The sequence below is a fragment of the Rhinichthys klamathensis genome, unplaced genomic scaffold (assembly GCF_029890125.1).
Source record: "Rhinichthys klamathensis goyatoka isolate OS25496 unplaced genomic scaffold, OSU_Roscu_1.1 h1tg000461l_1, whole genome shotgun sequence".
Lineage (NCBI taxonomy): Eukaryota > Metazoa > Chordata > Actinopteri > Cypriniformes > Leuciscidae > Rhinichthys > Rhinichthys klamathensis.
The window spans coordinates 266863-288730 of NW_026606950.1; the positions used below are offsets into that span (position 1 = coordinate 266863).

Genomic DNA, 21868 nt, shown 5'->3' on the forward strand with positions numbered 1-21868 from the left:
TTCATTACTCAAAACCGCAATCATGGGTAAGACTGCTGACCTGACTGCTGTCCAGAAGGCCATCTTTGACACCCTCAAGCAAGAGGGTAAGACAGTAGGAAATTTCTGAACAAATAGGCTGTTCCCAGAGTGCTGTATCAAGGCACCTCAGTGGGAAGTCTGTGGGAAGGAAAAAGTGTGGCAAAAAACGCTGCAACTCTCCTGACCTGAAAAACGGCCTGCCAACTCTCCTGACCTGAACCCCATAGAGAATCTGTGGGATATTGTGAAGAGAAAGTTGAGAGACGCAAGACCCAACACTCTGGATGAGCTTAAGGCCGCTATCGAAGCATCCTGGGCCTCCATAACACCTCAGCAGTACCACAGGCTGATTGCCTCCATGCCACGCCGCATTGAAGCAGTCATTTCTGCAAAAGGATTCCCTACCAAGTATTGACTATTGAGTGCATAACTGGACATAATTATTTGAAGTTTGACTTTTTTTTTTTTGTATTCAAAACTCTTCTTTTATTGGTCGGATGAAATATGCTAATTTTTTGAGACAGGAATTTTGGGTTTTCATGAGCTGTATGCCAAAATCATCAGTATTAAAACAATAAAAGACCTGACATATTTCAGTTGGTGTGCAATGAATCTAAAATATATGAAAGTTTAATTTTTATCATTACATTATGGAAAATAATGAACTTTATCACAATATGCTAATTTTTTGAGAAGGACCTGTATTTATATCGTTTTTACCTCTTGTAACGCACAGACCGAAGCGCCGGCGCCCTCAGATCACTTGGACGTGGCTGTGTTTACAAGAGGTAAAAACGATATAAATACTGTTTGTTTTCTCACACAAACCGCTCGTTTCGTGTCTTAGGCCATCAATGTGTACTTACATTTACGAGTCATTAAATCATGTTTAATTTGGACTTCTCTGTGCATGCTCTTTGAGGTGGTGACCATAGACCTGCATTATATGACTGACAGACAAGAACGGTTTGACCTAAAAATATCAAAATTGAAACTACTGTGGAAACAAAGACACCTACATCTTGGATGCCCTTGAGGTAAGCTAAAACATACCAAAAATTCATTTCAAAGTGAACTATCCCTTTAACAGTTTAAATTTGGAATAAGAAAATTAATACATACTTTAATAGATCTTCACATGGACTTAAATAGAAAGATAAACAGCAGGGTTAAAATCAAATTAACGAAGAAAAAAACAACAACCTTTTTTCCATTAACCAAAACCGTAAGTGTTGAGAAAATTTTTTGAAAGCGGAATTTAGCATGGCATGACCCATGAGATGAGCTTATGAGTGTTATGAGCAAAGAGCTGAAAGGAAAAACAGCACAAGGACGAGGAAAATCTGTCACAGATAAACAGAAGTGCTGTTGACCAATTTCATTCTTCCATCCAACTGGTCTGTATTGGACAGTTCAGTCAAGAACATAATAAAAGCTGGTATTTATTCTCTTTCATCACATCAGAGAAGACACTGTTTGTTTCATTTTGAAGTGGATTCACCCAAAGCCTAATTGAACTTCAGAAAAAACACATTCTTTCGGTGCATTACCCAAGGTTGTGTCAAGTAGATAGTGTTCTGAAGAGAAGCTCAATTTGATTAAAAGTAAAAGTGATTCTGTTCACACTTGTAGTTCCATTCCCTTGGTACGGACCAACGCCCGGTGGTTGGTTCGGTGTTAAAAAGCTAATGTGAACGCTAAGCAGACCAGGACTAAAGTTTTCTTGTTTTGTTTTTGGTCTGAACCAAACAAACCAAGTGAACGGAACTACAAGTGTGAACACAGCCTTAGAAAGAGCTTTCAGGTTATGTCTGTAATCTGTTTTTAGTCCTAGCCTATATTGTGTATCACAAACCTGACTGTGTAGACACAGACAACAAAGCCAGCTATAACACACAAGTTTATAAGTGCTCCCCCGAGGTTTCGCTTTGGCTGGCGGTGTGCAGGAGCTTGATGGGGAGCACCAAAGAGGTCTTCATCTCTATTAGACCTCACGTCTGGAATATACAGAGGTTGAAGTCGCACACTTACGTCTCTCAGAGTGCTCTGCTTCATCTTGATCTCCTGTAAAACAATAGTATGTAACACTAAATGAACACACATTTCATTCACAAGCTTATTTCCGAGTCAGGTTTACCTCCACAACCTCAGGAATCAGCTCACAGAAAACCCTGTCCTTCAGGTTGTATGGCAAGCTCTGCGCAGATAGCTGTCTTTTCTGACAGACCAATTTAAAAAACAATAAAATAATGAATGATAACCAATTAGGTAAAAAAAATAAAACATTTTTTTAACCACAATCTGAAAGCATGAATATTACCAATACAATCTCGTGACTATTCACAACTATTTCAAGTGATGCTCACTGAAGAGCCAAATGGGTGGAGCTTGATCTAGATCTTCAGGCCATTTCATGGGGTCTTTGAAAATGGCCATAGAAAGATTCTTTGCAAACAAACTGGATTATTAATGCAGGACTGAATGTAGGCTAATTGTTAAATAACCTAGTGATAATAATGTATCATTAGCCTACTGCTATAGCTAAAAATGGACAATTCAGCATTTAAAGCATGCCAGAAGGTAGGGTTGGGCAATAGTCAATTGCCAAAGAAATCTGAATTTTTGGGCTAAATGTGATGTATGCTATAATCTCAGTATTTACATTTTTTGGTAACGCTTCCTTTTACAGTCCTGTTACCCATGTACTTACAATAGTAATTATAATTACTGGGTAATAACTAGGTACTAACCCTGAACCTACCCCTAACCCACTTACCTTATATTAGCCAGTACTTTCTAGGTAAGTACACTGTAAGTACACGTAAGTACTGTACTGTAAAAGGAAGCGTTACCCATTTTTTTCTCTTTGAATAAAAAAAATCTGTATTTAATAAAAAAAAAAAAATTCATATCCTGATCAAAATTGTCCAACAAACAATGTTCATATTGAAGGCTATGAAAACAAACATAGTGAAAGTAAACTAATCTAGACGTTCAATGTGATTGAACAAGTCCCTTTCACACTTTGGTGGTGCGTCGCCCAATCGACTGCTGTGATACATCTCGCTATATTGTTCCCCGCTTTTGGACAGTCGTGGAAATGCTATGAAGGATTTTTCTTTTGCTATCGGAGCAAATGGGAATACAAAAATTATATTTGCTGTTGTCTTATCCCTTTCACTGCTTTTAGAAGTTTACTAATGATTTCATTTTTAATCATATAAATTAAATGGTACAAATTTTGTTTTAGAATATTTTGGATGTTTTTTTAATACAGTTTGATGGTTAAAATCTCAAAATGTTGCAGGCGGTAACATTTCTAAAACCAAAAGCCTTATTAATGTATATTCCAAACCATTAAATGAAAATCTAAGTTACCCCTAAAGCATAAACAAGGAACATAATAAATAATGCTCAATTACAATACTATTTCATACATTCTTCTGTAGCATGTGATCACCAGGTGTCACTGTCTTAATAGATATATTACAGAATGGTTACATGTGAATTAGAAATGTTATTTACACAGTTAACCACACAAAACACAAATATAAGGATAAATCTCCCTTTAATTATTATGGGAATCGAAGCTGCTCAAGTCTGCTCAGACCACACCAGGGATGCGCACTTTAAAAATAACACAAAAAACCCTACAAAATAAAACCATAAAAGCTTAAAATACAGAGCCTTAGGAGAAGACCAAATCTAAAAACAAATCAATCCATGTTATTAAAACCGATCACCCAAGCTCTTATTTCAACATTTTCATATATTGTTCTTTGAGATGAGTAAAATCTTGAAGACACCCTTCATCATAGGCCTCAGTGACTGCTGGTTAGTGTTTTGGAGGAGTGTTAAGCCATGTGCGGAAACTCCCGAAAGATGACAGTGCACGTGGAGACGTCTGCAAAAGGAAACAAGTTAGCATTCTCCAATCATACTGTACTAAGTCCCTGCTCTGTTTCTATTCACCTGCAGGAAACCAACTGTAATAATATATCATAGCTAAAAGATTATTAGGAACACCATACTAATACTGTGTTTGACCCCCTTTCGCCTTCAGAACTGCCTTAATTCTACGTGGCATTGATTCAACAAGGTGCTGAAAGCATTCTTTAGAAATGTTGGCCCATATTGATAGGATAGCATCTTGCAGTTGATGGAGATTTGTGGGATGCACATCCAGGACACGAAGCTCCCGTTCCACCACATCCCAAAGATGCTCTATTGGGTTGAGATCTGGTGACTGTGGGGGCCATTTTAGTACAGTGAACTCATTGTCATGTTCAAGAAACCAATTTGAAATGATTCGAGCTTTGTGACATGGTGCATTATCCTGCTGGAAGTAGCCATCAGAGGATGGGTACATGGTGGCCATAAAGGGATGGACATGGTCAGAAACAATGCTCAGGTAGGCCGTGGCATTTAAACGATGCCCAATTGGCACTAAGGGGCCTAAAGTGTGCCAAGAAAACATCCCCCACACCATTACACCACCACCACCAGCCTGCACAGTGGTAACAAGGCATGATGGATCCATGTTCTCATTCTGTTTACGCCAAATTCTGACTCTAACATCTGAATGTCTCAACAGAAATCGAGACTCATCAGACCAGGCAACATTTTTCCAGTCTTCAACTGTCCAATTTTGGTGAGCTCTTGCAAATTGTAGCCTCTTTTTCCTATTTGTAGTGGAGATGAGTGGTACCCGGTGGGGTCTTCTGCTGTTGTAGCCCATCCGCCTCAAGGTTGTGCGTGTTGTGGCTTCACAAATGCTTTGCTGCATACCTCGGTTGTAACGAGTGGTTATTTCAGTCAAAGTTGCTCTTCTATCAGCTTGAATCAGTCGACCCATTCTCCTCTGACCTCTAGCATCAACAAGGCATTTTTGCCCACAGGACTGCTGCATACTGGATGTTTTTCCCTTTTCACACCATTCTTTGTAAACCCTAGAAATGGTTGTGAGTGAAAATCCCAGTAACTGAGCAGATTGTGAAATACTCAGACCGGCCCGTCTGGCACCAACAACCATGCCACGCTCAAAATGGCTTAAATCACCTTTCTTTCCCATTCTGACATTCAGTTTGGAGGTCAGGAGATTGTCTTGACCAGGACCACACCCCTAAATGCATTGAAGCAACTGCCACGTGATTGGTTGATTAGATAATTGCATTCATGAGAAATTGAACGGGTGTTCCTAATAATCCTTTAGGTGAGTGTATATACTGTGAAAGGTGATTAAACATGGTGAAGAATTCAAAGAAATCGTAACCAGTAACAGAATATAACATTTAGCTTGCACAATAATAATACATGTAATATTAACAATGAATGCAATATGTAATACTGTAACTACCATACTACTATATACATAAACTACCGTTTAAAGGTGTGGGGTCAGATTAATACTTTCATTCAGCATGAATGCATTAAATTGATCAAATAAAATATTGAAACAAATATCTAAGCAGCAAATCAGCATATTAAAATTCAGCTTTGATCAGATAAATAAAATACACTTTAATATATTTTCAAACAGAAAACAGCTTAGTAATAATTCAATATATATATTTTTTACTGTATTTTTAAACTTTTTTTTTACCGACCCCAGACATTTAATAGGCACTGTAAATACACACATACAATCTAAATGTGAAACTAAAATCTTTGTGTTGAATAAAAAAATAAGGAAATTGATCAACTAACCCATGTGATTTTTTTAAAGCACCAGTGTGATTTGTGTGAAGAGAACATGTAACAAAAACAGGGTTATTGTTTTCAGGAAGAGAGCTCAGAGATCATACTGACGACGAGCAGCGTTTTCAAGATATATTTATGATGTTCTTGAGTCAGTAGCACACAAGTATAATCCCAGAACCCTTTTAAATGAGGTAAGAGACCCATAAAGTGAAAGACCCAAACCCAGTAGTGAACAGTCTGTAACATCACTCACTCGTAAACTCTTGCGCGTTACCCTCAGTGGACTCACAGGTATACTGGCTTCTAAAAGAGGAATAATACCTGGTAAGACAATGTTACCATCACAATATAAATTACAGCAGAAACACAGAAAATACGCCTTGCATGGGAAAATTGCATTATAAAAAAAATCCCCACCCCAACACCTCACTGTCTGCAAAAGCCTTCGTAAGGACCGGCAAGCTGATGCAGAACGTGTCGTAAGAGAGAAAGAGCAGAGCAGAAATATGAGCTCAAGACTTTGCCTGTTTTATTGTTTGTCAGTGTTTCAAAAGACAAGCTTCTTTTTATAGACTTCTGTCATACAAACAATAACAAACAATTGTACAAACAATACAAGAATGTCTCCAAACACAGAACGTCATCTAACAGTGTGAAAACAGATTGCACCGAATGTTGCAAGAGAAAACGAGTTAAAGGTCCGAACGCAAGAACCACAGTTCAATAAAGAGAGACAGAGAGAGAGAGAGAGCAAGCAGTTGAAAAGAGTTCAAAGGTCAAAGCATATTCACAGCACAGTAGTTACGTACTTTTTCAGCTAAACGTTTGTTTAAAACACATCCAGACACAATGACTGAACTGGTCCCTTCTTGGCGAATTACTATTCTATACACGGTCTCTATTTTCAGATGATAAAAACTCAATTTCAGTTCATCGATTGTTTCTTTAAAACAAAAACTTAAAATGTACAATTACATTTTCCTTTCTTCAAGCTACTTCCATTGAGATGTTTTGTTTTCCGATTAATTTCCGTCTTTTGCACTTGCTTAATAGCCTACCTGTATAAAGGTGAAGTGTGTCATTATTCAATGTGTTTCTATGTCAGAAACTATGAGTAAACCATAGGCCGAGTCCCCTTAAAGGCACACTGTGGAATTTTTGGCCACTAGGGTGCGCTCGACCTGTAATTTTCACGTCTAGTGCCCCTAGAGGCCACAAGCGCCGCAGCATTGTCGCAAAAGTCAACAAACAGTCAACCGGTCAGCCTCCCGTGTCTTTATGTGTGTGCAGACGGCATTTGATTTGTATGTTGGAGAAAGTTAATCGATTCACTACTGACCAAAATAATAATATAAATATAAGATTAATAATATAAATCCTATAAAGAAAACAAATTGAATAAAAGTAGCATACGCAGAAAACAATGTCTGATCAGGTAAGTCGCATTGACAAGGGTTGCCCAATCCTGCTCCTGCTGATCGTCTGTCCTGCACAGTTCATCTCCAACCCTAATCAAACACACCTGAAGCAAACAATTAACGTCTTCAGGATCTCTTTGCAATGGGTTGGAGATGAAATCGAGTAGTCGGGAAATCGTGTAACAAAACTGATATAACTCACTACATATTTCCGTTATTTGTAGTCTTCAGTTTGTTTTTCCTTTTACACAAATACAAACATATATGAGCTGAAAGGAAAAAAAAAAACATTTACATTTGTATACGGCAGTATGTTGTGACTTATATCAGTTTTGTTACACGAATTCGCAGTAAATATTACATTATATATACACTTTTATGCCGGTTTATTTTAAACTCTCCCTTTTCTTTTTTTGGTCTCCTCTGACAAAATCTTTGCTTTCTTCGCTTTCTTCCGAGTAGCTGTTGATTCAGCCATGACGACAACATACAGACGCCGGCAATCAAACGCGAGTTGAGCTCTCACGTTAGAATTTGAGGAAGTTGGGGTGGTGGGGGAAGTGACGTATGCCATAAAGCGGTCGAATTTTGTAGTTCTTTTTGTGCTCGGGTTCCTATTTAACTATTTGTTTGTTGACCAATGGCAGATTGAGAGAATGTTCAGTTTGAACAGTCCAATTTTTTTTTTTACACACTTCACCTTTACTTGTAAAAATCCAGTCATGAATGCCAGAGCGTCACACAGAATCCTATCCCACTACACCACAAATCAATTTGTTTCATTCACAACACTGAATGTTTTTTCATTTATCTTATTCACAGTGTATTTATTCTTAATCATTAAAATGTCAAAGCTAAAATTTGTTAGATTTTATTTGATAAAATTTGTCTTAGTTAGCAAGCTAACAGCTTAGCATATTGCTAACTGCTTAAGATAAGCTGTTTAAATTAGCTACGTTTGTAGTGTTGATAGGATTCTGATGGCGTATTCTTAAAACTGGGATAATCTGAACCAAACGTGGTCAAAAAATGGACAACACAGCGCAGATGTCATCTGCAGTCATGCATTTTTACATAATGACAGCTTCAGGTGGCTAAAATAAGGAACCATGCTTGCTAATGCAGACAGGCAGATTTGCCTTGGTATGCGAGCGAGTAAACGCATGCAAATACTGACTGCTTTCACAGACAGACTGCTCCTAGACAAGCATTTCTCATTAAAAATCACATGACAGTCATTTGGGAGCTTGGCAATACAAGTACAAATATATAAAACAGACGGCTGCGATACGTTTTATAAATAATTTCGAATAGCTGACATCTTTTTAAAACTTTAAAGGGGTCAAACACCCGTTTTGTTAGCATTTGAGGGGTTCTGATGTGTTTTTGAAATGCGAAAGACGAAAAAGGTCTAGTTAGGCAAACGTAAATGCCCATACATATTTCCATATTCTAGTTATAATTGCACTAATCCTCAGGACGGAACATAAATAAAAAGCACATCATTTACATGAGGCAAAATAACATAAAAAGAAAAGAACTCTGTTGTAAAAAACAAAAAAATACTGTCGGTAGGAAAAGTGCGCACGGTCATATTTTGCACGTAATGACTCAATAACACTCAAGAAATGCTGTTTTTGAATTACAAATGAATTCTAATTCAGTAAGACAAGGCCGTTAACCCATCAATTTATTATTACATCGCGATTAACGTCACGTTTGAATGACGGCTCTAGCTGTCATGTATACTGTAAATAGCCGTTCCGTTACAATATTTTGTGTTAACCACATACATACGAACACAACGTGTAAACTATACTTGGTCAGGTGAGGATATCACTCGATCCTTGCTAAAGCTATTCCTGTTACGGGCTACAAACTGAGTACGTGGTCCTCCTCACAAGCTGCCAGCGCTCAAGAGCGCCCCCTAGCATTCGTCAATCGTGAGGCAGATAAACTCCTGAATACACTTTTTGTACTGTTGCTCTGTGGGACTGCTGCTGGGATATTGACCTGGCTGTCCGAAGGGCCCGTCCGCTTCCCGCATCTCTTCATTCATCCGAGCTAACCGCAATCTAACCGAGACAGAGAGAACAAAAACATGGGTTTCGTGTGCAGTGGCTTCCCAGACAGCAACATAGTGTCGGCCCAGATCCGGGGTACATGTGGATTCCACATGTGGGCCGTATCTGGGCCGACACTATGTTGCTGTACGAGTCTCTGGGAGAATCTACAAGGGAAGTGAAGTACTCGACTTACAATGTGACGATGTCTGCATTGGCTGCCTGAACAGCGATACTGAGAGGGTCCTGCCCGTCTCCGTCCACCTCCATCTGAGAGGCTCCTCGCTTCAGGAACAAACACACCTGTCTGTGGACACAAACAAACAACACACAAAGGGTTAAGTAAAACTTCACTGTGTAACTTCACAAAATGTATGCACCTCTTGACGGAAATAACATCACAACATTGATTTCCATCAAGAGGTGCATCAGTTTTTGGTCCAGATCTTGTATTGAGTCCAGCACTCTGTAAAGTCTCCTCCAGCACATCCCAAACACTTTGGATGAATTTAAGCTCTGGACTCGGAGGAGCCGATTCATGTGTGAAAACTATTCTTCATTCTCCTCCCAACCATTCTTTCACAATTTAAATCTGATGATAATCTTGATCCTGGAATATGGCCATGATGTGTCTTTCTACATGGTTGTTTAAGAAATGAAAAGCTATACACTCCATCGATTAGGGTTAGAAGAACTGTTGCCAATCATATAGCATGCTAGAAACATAATAATCACTGCAATAATCATCCAACCATAGACTCTTAAGCATTTGCATATTTAAATCCAAACAGCGCCTTTTATGGACAGGCAAGGTGTATATACAGTATATAGCACTATATATGGGATGTCTGACCGCGACTGACTGGAAAGAAGAAATGAACCGGCGAAAAGGGGATGAAAGACGGAGCCCCAGGGAACACCTACCTATTAAATAATCGCCACGGACCAATGATAGTGCGAAGGTATTTTCCGGAAAGTTAGCTTTGCCAAGATATTTCGAACCCTTGAAACCAACTCAAAATAAACTTTGTTTTGGCCTGATTTCAATTGAAATGATTCATTCCTTAATTTCATGTGAAGTATATCAGTGCATATCTACACCCTAGCAAACCTCTCGCAGTTCTCTAGCATTGTGGAGGTGAGCTTTGCTTTCCTACTGTTTGAACAACCTTGGCGCTAAGCTTGTGAATTTTGGTACCAAACTGTCCCGGTAAGCAGATCTATGGAAACTTACAGAATAAAACATTTTAACTTTTTATCTCACAATTGCGAGTTTATATCTCGTAATTCAGACATCTTTTCTCAGAATTGCATGTTTATATCTCACAATTCTGGCTTGACACGCAATTGGGACTTTATATCATGCAATTCTGACTTTATATCTCCCAATTGCATGTTATAAAGTCAGAATTGCAAGATATAAACATGCTATTCTGAGAAAAAGTCAGAATTGCAAGTTTATTTCTCGCAATTGCGAATTTGTATTTCACAATTCTAACTTTATTACATGAAATTGGGACTTTATATCACGCAATTCTTACTTTATAACACACAATTGCGACTTTATATCACGCAATTCTGATAAAAAGATAAAAAGTCGCAATTACCTTTTTATTTTTTATTCTGTGGCGGAAACAAGTTTCCATACAGATCACTAGATTTCCTAAACAAAACTTTTATGCAAGGTTGTCACAGTCTTGAGTGATTTCTTACCCCGTGTAACCCAGGCACGTGGCGTGGTGGAGAGGTGCCCGTCCTCGTCCGTCCCTCTGATTGACATCTGCTCCATTCTGCAGCAGGAACTCACAGGCGATCAGAGAGCCCTATGAGAGGGATATCAAACATTAGGAGAAACATTGAGTAAAGTAAACACCGATAATTTACACTATTAGCTGTACAGGGAGTATACACTGAAAAAAAAGTGTAAAATAATTAGTGCTGTCAAACGATTAAAATATTTAATTGCGATTAATCGCATTAAATGTCATAGTTAACTCGCGATTAATTGCAATTAATCGCACATTTTTATTTATTCTAAATGTCTCTTGATTTCTTTTTGTCCCATCATTGTTTCTTATTTTAATGCTCTTTTCAACATGGAAAAGTGGATCGGCTTGCTTTGTGCAAATGTTTTTTATTGAAAACAACATTGGCATATGCAGTGTTCAATTTCACACTAACATTCTCACTTGGAGCAAATAATCTCTCACACAATGTGACACTGTCCCTCAATAAAAGGGTGAAAGAAATACTGACGAGGTCCTGATTTTGACGAGGGGCGGAGAATTCGCATCAGCTGTGTGTGTGTGTGTGTGTGTGCTTGGCCATCATCAAGTGGTATTTCAGACGGGACGTGCTGCGATGATGATAGCTCAGTTCACAACGACAAAACACACAGATCACTTTGGTCTTGTCAATGGAACCATTTGGCAACTTTTTAAAAGTAAACTTTCCATTCAGAATCTTATTGGCATCCATTTCCGCAACGCAAGTGTGTGCGGCGTGCCTGTTGTTTTGTTTCCGGTCTAGCTAGATCCGCTTGCGCTTTGGTCGACGAAGCAACAGAACGTCCTCGCGCGGCTCAAGCCATTGAAATGAATGGGTTTCATAGCGCAGCGCCGCGTCCTGTTGCAAAAGCATGTGAAAAAAACGACAAAGTTTGCTAGGCCAAAAAGACCGTTAATCGCACGATAAAAAAATTGACGCCGTTAAATTGGGTTTGCGTTAACGCCGTTAATAACGCGTTTAACGGACAGCCCTAAAAATAATACAATTTGTACTATTGTAATATAACACAAAATACTATTTTGGTCTTTCTACTTCAAACCTTCAGGTTTCATTTAATGTTTTATCTCCGATTTCTCTGTAATTATTTTTGAAATTTACTAGCAATTTATGAGTATAAATGGTTTCAAAATAAATCCTACACCAATTTTCTTTTCCAGTACAGAAAGCGTCTCACCCCTGTGACGGCTTGTATTAATGCACTCTTGCTTTCGTCCTCCTCGTTGACTGAGTTGACATCTGCACCGTGTGCGAGTGCTTCCGCCATGACCGGGAGGTTCCTGGCCCGTGACGCCTTGTGAAGCAGAGCGCTCGGGTCAAGCTCCCGCCCGTCTTCTGGATCCGACGCTTCCTGCTCGATATCAACCTCTCCGCTGGATTCATCAGAGTCCTCACACTCTGCAATAAAACAGAAAGACATGGAAGATAAAGATGGAGATACGCACAACAGATAGATATACTAATATAGGACATCTTCTCACCTTCTTCAGTGACACTGTCCACCACTGAGCCGAAAACGAGTATGTCCGTGCTGCCGTCCGTACTGCCGCCAAGCCCGCTGTCACTGCTGAGACCTGCGGGGCCAACGGGTGCCAAGCGAGGGACAAGTTACTCACACCGTGACCTCCTCAAACATCCTGTGCTAAACTCCTCCTCACACAGTACATCATAAAATTAATCTGAAACAGGCTACATGTTCCTGTAGCCATTCTCTATAAAAATCAACAGTGTTGGGGGTAACGCATTACAAGTAACGCAAGTTACGTAATCAGATTACCTTGTAAGTAACTACACTGAACAAAATTATAAACGCAACACTTGTTTTTGCCCCCATTTTTCATGAGCTGAACTCAAAGATCTAAGACTTTTTCTATGTACACAAAAGACCTATTTCTCTCAAATATTGTTCACAAATCTGTCTAAATCTGTGTTAGTGAGCACTTCTCCTTTGCCGAGATAATCCATCCACCTCACCGGTGTGGCATATCAAGATGCTGATTAGACAGTATGATTATTGCACAGGTGTGCCTTAGGGCTGTCCACAATAAAAGGCCACTCTAAAATAGATAAAATAGATAGACAACTTTATTGTCACTGTCACATGTACAACGAAAAGAGGTTAAAGTGCTGACCAGCCAGTGCATCATTCCTAATATAACTTTAAAAATATATATATTAATAAATAAATAGTATCTAAAAAAAGCAGCCCGAACAGGCATTCATATACACATACAAAATGTGCAGTGTATTGGGGGGGGGGGGGGGGGGGGGTTGTCCGAACACCAGTCAGTATCTGGTGTGGCCACCATTTGCCTCACGCAGTGCAACACATCTCCTTCGCATAGAGTTGATCAGGTTGTTGATTGTGGCCTGTGGGATTTTGGTCCACTCCTCTTCACTACCATAGTACGATGCATTGTTGAAGAAATCAACTAGCTAAGTCACGACTGTTTCCCGAAACCATATTGTCGCAAAGTGGTCGTTCAACCACGTTGGTTTATGACGTCACGCACGTGGAGGAGTAATAACTTCTTTTAATGAAACTGTTTGAGATAGAATTAACGCTAGATGTTTTTATATAAATTACAGACATGACATCTGAGGACTATTTCTCATTTTTCTAGAATCAATCATAGGCTCGTTCTTACATAATAGAGCACATTCGCACATGCAAATCTCTTGACAAACTAAAAGACGTAAATGACATTTGTTTGTTTTCTAAATGAAAGACACAGGTTGTACTGAATGTCAACTTGCTTATTTGGCTCAAGATAAGGATTTATTGAGTCCACATGTCATACAAACAATACACTCTGCTTCTAACCACAGGTCGAGAGCTGTCGTTCCAACCACACCACTGTGCGATGGTTTCGGGAAACACTGACTCGTTAAACTATCCTGATAACGATGGAACTTAGCGAACATAGTTGGCTAACGATGCTTTCGGGAAACGCACCAGAACGGCAACGCAGCTGAAAGCTTTTTTTAAACAGCGCCCTCTACTGTACCGGTGTGAATTTGCATTCCCTTCAGTCTGAGACTTATTCATTTCAATTTTGGTGTGAAAGGGACTTTACATTTGCCAAAAATAGAACTTTTTTGTTATTAAAAAACAAAAGTAACCTAAAAAAAAGTAAAAGTAATGTAACATAACTTTCCATAAAAAGTAACTAGGTACCACAAAAAGCTACTTTTTAGGGAGTAATGCAATGTTGTAAGTAACTTTCCCTTAGCACTGACAGCAGGAGATATATGTGATAGACATGGTTGTCTCAGGGTCATTTAGAAGATAAAGTCTCATAAGAAACTTACTGCGAGGCCCTGAGCCTGTGTCAAAGTAAGAGAAGAGTGAATCAAGCTCATCGGGACAAAACAAAGATTCTCTCCGAAACTTGGCGGCTGCTGCAGCTGAGGGTGACAAACAGAGAAGGACATCATGTCAATTTGAGATGATTTGACATGAGAACTGGAGACCAATTCTCACTTTGTCCAACTCAGATGAGTAGAACAAACATGTTCAGAAATGACCAAGCCATTACCAGCGGAGAGATTGCCTGGCGACATGATCCCGGCGTCGTGCCTGTATTTCCGGCGTGTTTTAGGGGCTCTGATGGAGCTGTTGTGTCTCCTGCACTTCTTCACGCTCCAGTGACGTGATTTCCTGCTGCCCTCCACCAGGGCTTCGGACCCACACATCTTCTTCAGAAACTTCCTCTCCACGTATTTCGCTTTGATCCACGCTTCTTTCTCCTGCCTAAATAAAACATCAGAAGCAGAAACGGGAGCTTCTATTAATGAAACATTCAATATATAAAAATATAATGACATCAAAAGGAAAAAACATATTATCTAAGTTAGGGATGCACCGATATGAAAATTGTTTATATTTGAAAGCCGATATATTTAGCCTGGTTAAAACCAGAGCATTCTCAGTTGTAACTGAGTTATGGTCTGGCAAAGCGTCATAGACAAATCATTTCCAGAGGGGCGTCACCAACGGACGTCGCGGATAGACCTAAACCCAATCAGAGCGATGAAGGAGATGACGTATGCAGAGCGGCGGAGAAACATCCGAGTGTTGTTCTTTGCTCGGTTTTTAACAAAAAGGAAACGTTCAAATGGCTTAAAACAGACGCGATAGCTGATTGGAACGAGTGATGTTCGACGGCGGCGTCCATCTCTGTAATGTAGGCTACAAAATCATGTTCAAAATCCCAGCGCTGTCGTCATCGTGTAAAGCCCGCCCCAAAGCTTCTGATTGGTGCCTCGATTTCGGCGGATTTGAAATGGGCTTGAATGAGCTCTTTGCCAGACTAACTTTCAGAGCAAATCTAAATTTGCCGGAAGTTGTCTGGGTTTTCCCAGGCTACGATATATTGGCCGATAAATCGAAATCCAAATTTTTATATAATTTTTGAGAGCCTGATTACAAAAACAAGTCTCACTATTCAAAAGCCATGTCCCAAGCACACAATTATAATGTTCTCATTATAATTTTACCTAGCCTATATGGCATACTTGTTGCACTTGACTGTATTTTCCTTTTTTAAATGATTTCAATCATATTTCAATCAATTCAAAACCATCATGTTGAACAGTGCACATCTGAAGTGTCTCAGATGAAGGAAAAAATCCATTATTTACCAATTTTTGTTATCAGGTCGATAACGATAACATTAAAAATTAACATATTTCGTCCGATACCGATACGGTATCCCTAATTTAAGTTATAGATTATGGTAATTAATACAATGCAATGGCAGAGATTTGGCCACCGTATCGGTATCGGACGAAATATGTTAATTTTTAATATTATCGTTATCAGGCCGATAACATTAAAAATTAACATATTTCGCCCGATACCGATACGGTGACCGATATATCGTGCATCCCTAATTTAAGTTATAAATTATGGTAATTAATACAATGCAATGGCAGAGATTTGGCCACACACTGACCTCGAGCTGTTGGGACCGGGTTTCTTTAGTCCTTGTTCCTCACATGCACCTTCATAAATATGGTTGATTACAGTGTTGCCAAGCTCACACATTAGCTAGAGAGAAAGCAGTCATAAAGCATTATTCAATCAATAAAAGTCAAAAATATTATAACCAAGACCATGTAATAAGCATATCTAAGATTAAATGAAAGCATAGGAAACTATAGTGTAGGAAGTATAGGATTTTAGGAAACTATACTAGGTGCAGTGTTGGGGAAAGTTACTTTTGAAAAAGTAGATCATCGAGGGACAGCAGCAAAGACATTGGTTAATAAAGTAAGATTAAATACATAAAGTATATTTGTGTTATTTAACATTTAATGCAGTTTTTTTGTTTGTATTTGACAGTTTTTATTTATTTTGAGGAATACTGAATCTGTTTTTGTGCTAGTGGGATAAGTAAATGTATGTTTACATTTAGTCTCGAACTACAATACCCATCATGTTCACACACATCGCCTCTGCACTTACTCACGATTTCCCTCAACATGGAGACAGGAGAGCTGTCAGTCAATAAATGGGAAAATAAAGTAACTTGGATTACTTATTTGAAAAAGTAACTCAGATATTTTATTGTAGATTTAAAAGTAATGCGTTTCTTTACTCGTACTTGCAAAAAAAAGAAATCTGATTATGTAACTCACGTTACTTGTAATGCGTTACCCCCAACACTGTTTGGGTGAATGTATAAAGAAAAGTTTATTGAAGTCTATTTTCATAATTAACCATCCCCCATAACGCTTATTATTTTTTAGTTGTAATTCTCATTATTATTGTTATTATAAAACTGAATTTTATGCAGTTCATTTGCATGTAAACTTCTTTATTTATAAAAAAAATGCATTATGTATTTTTTTCCATTTATTTAAATCAGCCAAAATTAAAGATCATAAAACAAATACTACAATGATCCATGCATACTTCACAATTTAAATAATACATCTTTATCTGCATTATAGTAATGAGAATGAAGTTTTGAAAAAGGTAATGGATATTTTGGGGGGAACATGTGCTTAATATTAGATTATAATTATAATTTGTATAATTAAATAAAGTTTCTTCATTTTATTTTCTTCACCAAAATATATGTATATTTTCTTTGATATCTTTTTGTTTGGGGTGAAATGAGATTCACCCTTTCAGATCTCACTTCATCACTCAGGTCTTACCTTCATAAGCTCTGGCTCCCACGTGTCGAGTGTTAAAGAGCGAACTTTAGAGCAGTGGACACCTAAACTCCTGCAGACATAGAATAGAGATCATAAAAATGACCCTATAGGGCGGCTATTCAAGAATCTTCAATATGGAATTATTCTGATTTAGGCACACATACATTTTATACATTCAGTTATATTTTGCCGTGACATAAGCGGATTAAAAATACATTTTTCACTTATACTAGTCAAACTGGAACAATGGCAGCACACATTTGTGTCAGCCTCCTGTAGAAACCCATCAGAATCTGTCAGATCTCCATCTGCAGCCCCTGTTGTATCTGAGCAAATCAAATCTAATGCCTCTGTGTATTATGAGTGCAGTCTTTGAGGAGGTAAGAGAGACGTAATCTGATTATCAGGCTGGCGCCGGTAATCTGCAGAGGAACTGATGAAGCAGAAAAGGTGCTTCACCCTGAGGGAATGACGCAGTGTGTACACGAGCATCATAGGGACGAGGGCCTGCCTTCACGTAAAGCCATTCTGCTGATGGGTTCAATCTGTCATGGGAGATGTAGTCGGGATAAACGCACTGACGCAGGTGGCTTTAAGACCTGTCAATCTTCAGTCAAAACAATATAGAAACAGATGGCTTCTCAGATGTTTAGATAGTATGTGGGCACATTATAATTGGAAGTGAGCATCCCTTTGCCCCGCTCACTCTGAAGGGCCCAAAAATACAACAAAAATAACGTAATTTCCTCATTATTTTCACCTGGAACGTTACCAGGACAATGCAGAATGGTTTCCATCATCCCATTAGCTGCTATTACAATTTAAGAATTTAATAGATGCAAATAAATATATATTGTACAGTTAAATGCTTTATATATGTGTGCGCACGGCATAAAATGAACACTCGCCAAGCGACAAATAAGAGTAAAGATCGGCATTGGCGAGTATATATAAACGGTGTCACTCGCCAGTTGGCCCGTAACATTTTTATGAATTACAACAACGATGAATGACGCTGCTCTTGACTGAATAACCTTTGCAACTTTAATAAGGATTAATTAATGAGGATGTTTAATCTATACAGTGAAGACTATAGTGTTATTTTACATTTGCGTACTTTATTAAATTTCTGTGCCTGTAAACTACTCAGACCTACCTGAAAAACATTGTTTATTTCATTTGTATATTTGTTATATTGTATTTATTTGTGCTTTCGCTTGTAATTTGATTATTTGTTCTTATTTTATTACTGACTGTTTACTTGTCTTTAATAATGTTTTAAATTTATATTAGTAAGGCTAGTAATTTTAGCTATGGTATCAAAATTGGAATAGCTAGAGAATTGTGAATTTTCACTGGTATCTAAAATTTGGTGTCATTACTGTCTGTTTTTGCATGCCTGTTTCATGGCCGGTACAAAATTGTTTATGGCTGGTACATTTTACATTTACAGGTGTGGCAAAACGTTAGTTTTAGGCCCTGTGTGTGTAAGTTCCCTCTTTGAAACTTGCCTTCTCATTTTTGGACACAGAAGGCGTTCACATTTACCTAATGTATCTAACACAATTACTACCTATGAAAACCATTTAAACTGCATAACTGCAAACTGAAATGCATAACAAACATATTTGTAATCACAAATATGTGTAATATAACACACATACAAAACAACCTGAATTATTGCTTATACGTTAACTCGACCTCTCCCACCTTCTAGCTTTAAAATGAATCCACCCTGGGTCACATGACCATATATGATACAATTCTTTGATAAATTTTAAAAATGTAATATGATAAAATGTATTATGCTAACGGCCATGAAGGGATTCAGTTTTTCACTTTCATTCGGTACGTTCCTTCAAATGTTTCCTTCAAGGGTGTAAAATCACCATTTGGAATTCGCCCAGTATGTCGGCTGTAAGATGTCTGAACTACCAATGACCGGTTTTATATTGCTTTGTGATATAACTTATAACATCCAAAAAGGAAGCGAGCTCTCACCTGTGAATCCCAGAGCACTCGATACAGAGCAGAATGCCGAGGTTGATGCTGGCCCAGCGCGGGTCGGCCTGGCCACAGTCGCAGCAGATCTCGTTTCCCGGCAGACACTGCACACGCTGTAAGATGCTCTCTCCTCTAACGATACGCTCCCGCGGCTCGCTGGCAGAGTCGATACTGCTCGTGGAGGGAGAAGCGGTCCTGTCCAGACGCTGGCGAACAGTACAAAGAGTTTATACTGATACGTACTCTATGTCAAATACAAAACTATGTAAAATGCAATTTATGTAATAGGGTCCATGGCATGGTATGCTATTCATACGTAGACTGAGGAATTCATTCTTTTTGATCATTTATTCGGGGGGGTGTTTCATTATGCTTAATTATGCTTAATAATAATTTATACAAAGTTGTCCTGTCATGTGGTGCAACCAACGTACAAAAAAAGTCAGGAAATGACATCAAAGAGAGAAAACCCTCATGACTGTGTCTCAAGGACAGTAAGCCTCTTATAATAATTAGATATTTTTATGACAAGGCAAGGTTAGTTCAGATCGTATAATGCCATGTGGTGCAACTCCCCCAAATGTAATATTATATGAATTAATTAATTATTTATAATACTTGTCTGAATATCTATCTTCAAAATATATTTTCAAACTTTTTGGAAAATACTTAAGACGTGTACACTCACGTATTTTTAAGTGTTTCACTGCTAATTAATATTCAACAAACCTTTGTTCTGTCATATGGTGCGACTAAAAATCATAAAACAGGAAATTACATCACAGAAAGGACCTGTGAAGATCCTCATAACTGTATGTCAAGGTCAATAAACCTCTTAAAATATCTGATAATTAGATTTTTTTTATGAAAAGGCAAAATTAGTGCAGATTATAAAATGCCTCAATTCCCACCCAAATCTAATGATATTTATCAATTATTAGTTTATGATATGTGAAAAAATTACTTTCAAAAGTATATTTTTTGGAAAATAATTAACACATGTATGCTCACATGTATTTTTTTTTTGGGGGGGGGGGGTCATAAGTGCTTCACTGCTTATTAATATTTTTGTAAAATATTAATATATTTTGTCCTGTCATGTGGTGCAAAAAAAACAACGACCATAAAACAGGAAATGACATCACATCTGATAATTTGACCTTTTTATAAAAAGACAAATTAGTTCCGATTGTAAAAGACTGTTCTGATTTAATAATTTATGATATTTACCTCGTACACATAATAATCATACATTTTCAAAAAGTTTTCAAATATGTTTCATTCAAGTTTATTCAATGTGTAAGGAAGATTATAATTTTACTTTATTATACCACATGGCATTTTTAAAGTCAGTCAATTTATACTTTGCTTGAAATGGTATGGAAAAAAAATCTAATTTAAATTCGATTTTTAAAAGATTTTTCTTATTCTTTATTTTAGACACTCCTATTTGTCACTGACCCAATTCCAAACTTTAATCTGAACTTTGAAATGACTTTTCACCAGTTTTACAGTTTGTGTTAGTTGTGTTACAGCTAGTGTGACACTCACACATTATATACAGCTTCTCAGAGCAGAGTTAGAAAGACTAACCTCTATGTAATAGTTTTCAGAAATCTCTCTGTAGGCAGAAGCAATGCTGGCCTGAACCGCCTGAATCCAAGCTTGACGGAGCTTCTCCGATTCAGCCTGCAGCATACAGCTCCTGATGGGGGTTGATTCGCATATTAGATACCGCACATACCCAAACACACACACACACACACACACGACACAGTACTCACTTTGTAGGTGACACCACTTCAAAACAGAACCTTCTCTCAATGTCCTCACATGGTTTCACAGAGCAAAGCCGCAGGTCCTCCACAACCACAGTCAAAACGTCCTACGACACACAGCAGATTGGCAATGTCAGGTCACAATAGTCATTTGTAGCACTTGAAAGCAGTAAAAGCAAAGAGTATAGAAGAACAAGAGGCGAAACTCTGATGCTTTTTTGGAAACCGCCACTAGGTGGCGCTTCGGTGGCGCGGCCGCCATTTTGGGGTGAATATTCCAACTGGAGTTACTGGACAAACTCCCTGTTGCGCAACCAAAATCAGAGAATCTTCCAGCCACATCAGAAGCGCAATAGAAAATTTCTTAAATTAAGCCATCAGTAAATTTTGTTCACTTGGTACACCTACAGTAAATGCTGTATTGTCTTGTATATGTTTTGTTTTTTTATCAGTTGTGGAATCCAATCATTAAATACATGAGGTAGTTTTTTCTTGCTTTATTGAGTATTTCCATTTTATGCAACTTTACACATTTACTACTATTATTAGTTACCAACTCCACTAGGCCTGAAATATATTTTGTACGTTTTAATCCCCTGGATCATGCTACAAACATGATGATCTTATGGAACATGATGCATTGCTGTGTCTGTTATCCTAAAATTGCCACTTTTGGACAGTGGCTGCGTTTTTGTTTTTTTGTTTACATAGTCTTGCTTTAACGCTCATTAATATAAGATAGTACTGCAAAAAAACAACAACAAAAAAACCAGTTTACTGTAAAGCTATTCTATTGCTGTTATATAGGCTATTTATTGTCCAACATTCCCAATTATCTGATATAGCATGTCCTTTACTTAATTTTATATGTTGGTATTAATTAAATTCAGTGTTTATAATGCTAATACTAAAGGTTTTGTGGGGAAAAAGT

At 38.0% G+C, this 21868-nt stretch overlaps 1 protein-coding gene across 3 annotated transcripts in view; it reads right to left on the reverse strand.

Annotated features, from left to right (window-relative positions):
• Positions 1-3834: 3834 nt before the first annotated feature.
• Positions 3835-21868, reverse strand: part of acap3b (ArfGAP with coiled-coil, ankyrin repeat and PH domains 3b) — a 105265-nt gene continuing 87231 nt past the window's right edge. Inside the window, exons 13-26 of one of the 3 annotated variants that reach the window (XM_056236654.1) lie at positions 20944-21044; positions 20753-20864; positions 19157-19365; positions 17156-17225; positions 15946-16040; positions 14527-14741; positions 14306-14395; positions 12469-12576; positions 12165-12385; positions 10916-11025; positions 9399-9509; positions 9153-9214; positions 5975-6024; positions 3835-3925 (exon numbers count right to left, since the gene is read on the reverse strand). In XM_056236654.1, coding sequence (XP_056092629.1) covers positions 3857-3925; positions 5975-6024; positions 9153-9214; positions 9399-9509; positions 10916-11025; positions 12165-12385; positions 12469-12576; positions 14306-14395; positions 14527-14741; positions 15946-16040; positions 17156-17225; positions 19157-19365; positions 20753-20864; positions 20944-21044 — 1623 coding nt within the window. In that variant the 3' untranslated portion in view covers positions 3835-3856. Of the gene's footprint in view, positions 3926-5974; positions 6025-8969; positions 9215-9398; positions 9510-10915; positions 11026-12164; positions 12386-12468; positions 12577-14299; positions 14396-14526; positions 14742-15945; positions 16041-17155; positions 17226-19156; positions 19366-20752; positions 20865-20943; positions 21045-21868 lie in introns of those variants that run through there. The other 2 variants (XM_056236655.1, XM_056236656.1) reach the window with 2 other exon arrangements.